Source organism: Lutjanus erythropterus, chromosome 10 (assembly GCF_056507025.1).
Source record: "Lutjanus erythropterus isolate fLutEry1 chromosome 10, fLutEry1.hap2, whole genome shotgun sequence".
In the NCBI taxonomy this organism is placed as follows: Eukaryota; Metazoa; Chordata; class Actinopteri; order Lutjaniformes; family Lutjanidae; genus Lutjanus; species Lutjanus erythropterus.
Genome location: NC_139326.1, coordinates 6,471,151 through 6,475,393, shown reverse-complemented (window position 1 = coordinate 6,475,393; position 4,243 = coordinate 6,471,151). Strand labels below are relative to the sequence as shown.

At 38.3% G+C, this 4,243-nt stretch overlaps 1 protein-coding gene across 1 annotated transcript; it reads left to right on the top strand.

Annotated features, from left to right (window-relative positions):
* Positions 1-378: 378 nt before the first annotated feature.
* On the top strand, positions 379-4,243 carry LOC146319944 (E3 ubiquitin-protein ligase NEURL3-like). The gene is made up of 4 exons (XM_084728982.1): positions 379-534; positions 2,735-3,244; positions 3,789-3,938; positions 4,050-4,243. The coding sequence occupies exons 1-4, from the start codon at positions 504-506 to the stop codon at positions 4,241-4,243; spliced, it is 885 nt and encodes a 294-aa protein (XP_084585108.1). The 5' UTR covers positions 379-503.

Below are 4,243 nucleotides of genomic sequence, written 5' to 3'. Positions count from 1 at the left end.
AAAAGGGCAGGTGCTTAAGCACAACATGGGGTCAATCTGTGCACGCACCTGTTTCACATGACCTTTTTGTGTCCTGTCAACATTAAGCTCAATAACAAAATGATGATAAATAATGAAAGTGAAACCATTCACACACAAAACCACAGCTAAAATCCAGAACCTCACTTTGTGGTTTTATTCTTTCTCTACAGGTGGCTGATTTAAAAGAAGCCACACAGACAATCAGGAATTGCACTAAAAGAAGAAAAAAAAAAAAAAGGTCAGCACGCTGTGCCTGTGCCAGAGGTTTGGGTAAATTTCCTATGTTTGGTTCCTCCCTCAGTCCCTCCCCCTTCACTTTCCCATGTGATGCAGGGAATGTTTTGAAACCACACGTGCTGCTCTACTCTACGTTTTAAAGGCTGGCAAACCCCCTGTTTCATCACAACTGAACCAAGATACAGACGTGAGCACATCTTCTCTCAAGACACGAAGAAAAGAAAATAACTGTCTGCCTCTTCGACATGGTGAAGGAGAACGAGAACAGGAACTCTGGTGAGATCTTTTTTCTTGTCTTCAGTCCTGAACTTGATTTTCAATTTAATATGATGCTTTAAATGTTAACAATAATGTCCTCTGTTCATCACAGTTTGTAAGTAAATAACTATTTTTTACATTTTAGTAGACACTTGATTCTTTAGCTGTCAATGTTGACAATTAAAGATAAGATTTTAAAACAAAGATAAACTTTTGTATAAAATAGTTATTATAATTCATTTTTTTAAAAATATTCAGACATGTAAATCATGAAAACATCTAAGGATATAACATTTTGGCACATTTGGGTGTACTTGCAATCAGACTCTTCATCCTTATACTACTAATTGTAGAAAAGCATGATTTGAAGTGTCTTTAGTGTGTCTAAAGTGGAACAACTTCAGGAACAGTTATAGTATATGACTGTATGTACTAATGGACATGTTTGATTAATGAAATCAAAGTTTACTTTGTATGTGCTACTTTTTCAAAGTACACCAAAGTACAGTTTTAAGTAAAGTTATATTAATTGCACTTTTTGTAAGCATACTCAAATACACTTCTAATGAAGTGAATTAAAGTACATTTTACTAATAATGAATTACTAAGAGAATAATTAGTAGTATTTGCAATTTAGTATATATTAGTAGTACAGTAAAGTACAGTAAAGTTAACACTTAAATACCATTTTAATTATTGCAGAATTAGTCATTTTTGTACATTGGAGTTGAACTTAATGACATTCATTTTGAAGTAAACTTTAAATATACTTTAAATTAAGCATAAAAAGTACAGTTATACTTGTAATAACTTTTTAAATTCTTAAATTATATTTCCAGTACACTAATATATGCCACTTTTTTTTTTTTTTTTTTTTTTACCTGGGTAGTTATTATCATCATTGTTAAAAATCTGAGTTTTGACAAAGATGATAATGATATGATGGTGATAATGAGAACAGTGATAGTTGAGATACTGTAGGAAACAGAAGCCAGTTGTTCGAGCCCAGGCCTGTTCTTATCACCTCTAACTGCTGTAAAACAAGTGACAGTAAACGAGGAGGAAGACTTGAAATGAATAAGAGGAATTACATATTTATGATCATGCAGTAAAATAAAGGACTGATAACATACAAATTATAGTGATGCTACAGTTTACAAAAAATTAACAACTTGTCAGTGACTCAATGAATCAGACTTTCTCTAAATAACACTTTTCATACAAACAAACTGCAACACAAACATCATTTACTGCAACTCGTCTGTTGACAGCTTAACAAAAGTCATGATTAGATTATGAGTGTTAATGTTAATTATTCATCTTGCATCTTGGGCCAAACCTGCACCTGATCCTCAAAAGTGAAAACACATGTGTCTGCTGCTTTCAGTATTACTTGTTTACAGTTTTATCTGCTGTTGGACTTGTAATCTGAATGATAATGAAATTTATTGTTGTAGTAAAGTAAAAGATTAACTTCACATCCACTTAAAATAAAGACTGTGGTCATAATGTAACCTTGAGAATCAAGATAAGGAGTTCTAAGAAATTAGGTTGTTTTGTGAAGTGATGCCGCTTATTCACAATAACTTAAGCTTTTTATTACATGTCATTTAAATTTTTTTTTTCAATGCATTGTCAAACTCATCACACATGCAATTTGGTGCAACAATTAAACAAATAATTGATTATTAAAAGATTATGAAACTACTCACCAACTATTTTGATAAATGAGTAATTGTTTTGAGTAATTAAAAAAAAAAAATCCAGTCCAAATTCTCTGATTCTAGCTTCTTACATGTGAATATTGTAGAGTCTCTTCCTGGTTTCTGAGGAAAAATAGGTCCAAGCACGTGGAGGACAAACCTGAGTGGACCTTTTTTTCAACCGACAAGATTGTGACAGGATTAATTAATTGATTATTTGAGAAAATAATTAACAGATTACTCAACAATGAAAATTTGTGTTAGTTGCAGATATATTTTGGTGGTGTTATTATTCACTTCTTATCATTCAAAATTTGGCCCGATATCTGCACATATTTGCAGAACAAGTTTTTGTTTACTACACTGCACTCACGTTGAAGAGGTTGTTGTTGTTGTTGTCTGTAACGTGAGCACATTACTGTGCAGATGTAATCTGCATGTTTGTACCAGAAAAGAATTAATTTTATGCACACATGCACATCAAGAATCATAACCATGTCATTGTTTCCTTGCAGTTGTTGAGTCAGAGGTGGCACACAGGTGCGGCCTGTCCTGCCTCGGCCCTCTGACCTTCCACCGTCAGGCTGTGGGAGACAAGGTCCGCCTGAGTGAGGAGTGTCGCCTCGCAGAGAGGAAGGGGGACACGTTCAAGAATGGCCTGGTGTTCAGCAGCCGCCCGGTGAAGATCCAGGAGATGATTCGTCTGAGGGTGGAGAAAGATTTGTCCAGATGGCACGGAGCTCTGCGCCTGGGCTTCACCAACGTGTCGCCCGAAGACAGACGTCTGCCTCTGCCCATCATGGCCATCCCCAACCTCACTGACACACCTGGACACTGGGCCGCTCCTGTGCATGAATCCTACTGCCAAGCAGGTTCAGAGCTGGAATTCTGGGTTTCTAAAAAAGGCAACATTTACGTCACATGCAACAACAGGAGGCACAAGCTGCTGGAGGGAGTAGATCTGAGCCGGCCGCTGTGGGCCATGATAGACGTCTACGGACAGACGTGCTCCATTTTCCTCCTGGGTCAGTTTACTTGTAAATAATGATGTGTTGTTTACTGTACTACCTGTTTTTCCTGTTGTTATTCATCATACTTAAAATGCTGTTTATCTGTCTAGATTGTTTTGATGTTGAGGTTTGGAGACATGAGCCACAGAGATGTTTGCCTTCTCTTCAATATAATGAATGATGATTGACCTCAGCTTGTGGTTTCTTCTTTCTACGGTAGAATCTACTACTCATGCAGGAACTACTTTCTTTCCAGTGAAAAGAAAGTAGTTTCTGGATGAAAATGCCCACAACAAGGTCTGTGGATTATCTTCACCTGGTCATGATTTCTGGAAAGAGATATTGCTGCTGAGCTTTTTTTCCCAGACATTTTGAGCACCACATTTGAGTGCCGTCTAGTCCCACTATATTCAGAGAGCTCTGTGGCTGATATCTCCAAAACTTTGCAATTCACATCAAAACAGTCTAGATGAATAAACAGCACTACAGGTAATAGGGAAAATGTTTTTTTGATCATGGGATGAACCGACCTTTAACTTTTTTCCACTCTTTGCTGCAGGCTCAGAGAAAAAAGAGCTTCTTTACACCAGACGCTCCTGTCCTGCACCTGAGCGCCTCACCTCACCTGCGGTTGACAACCGCTGCAGTTTGTTTCTTGACGGATACAGTGATGACTGCATCTCCTGTCTCGACCTGGACGTCTCAGCAGGTAAGACAGAATCCAGGACAAGTCCTGGCAGCCAAATACTATCAGTGAAATCAGGTGTAGGAGTGTTTGTGACGCTCTCTGATTGGAGTTCTCTCTTTGTTTCGATCACAGATGACAACAGTGTAGTGGACTGTGTGGTGTGCATGGGAAAACAGGCCAGCGTCACTCTGTCTTGCGGCCACAGGTGTCTGTGCAGACGCTGCGCCTCCAGAGTCATCCAGCAGTTTGACAGCTGCCCGCTGTGTCGACACAAGATCACAGCTTCATCGGCGGACGGGAAGGGGCGTGTCCTCAGGGTGCACTGA

Coding starts and splice junctions, on each gene's coding strand:
- LOC146319944 (XM_084728982.1), top strand. CDS start 504: ATGGTGAAGGAGAACGAGAACAGGAACTCTG. Junction 3,245..3,788: donor GTGCTCCATTTTCCTCCTGG/GTCAGTTTACTT, acceptor TCTTTGCTGCAG/GCTCAGAGAAAAAAGAGCTT. Junction 3,939..4,049: donor CGACCTGGACGTCTCAGCAG/GTAAGACAGAAT, acceptor TTTCGATCACAG/ATGACAACAGTGTAGTGGAC.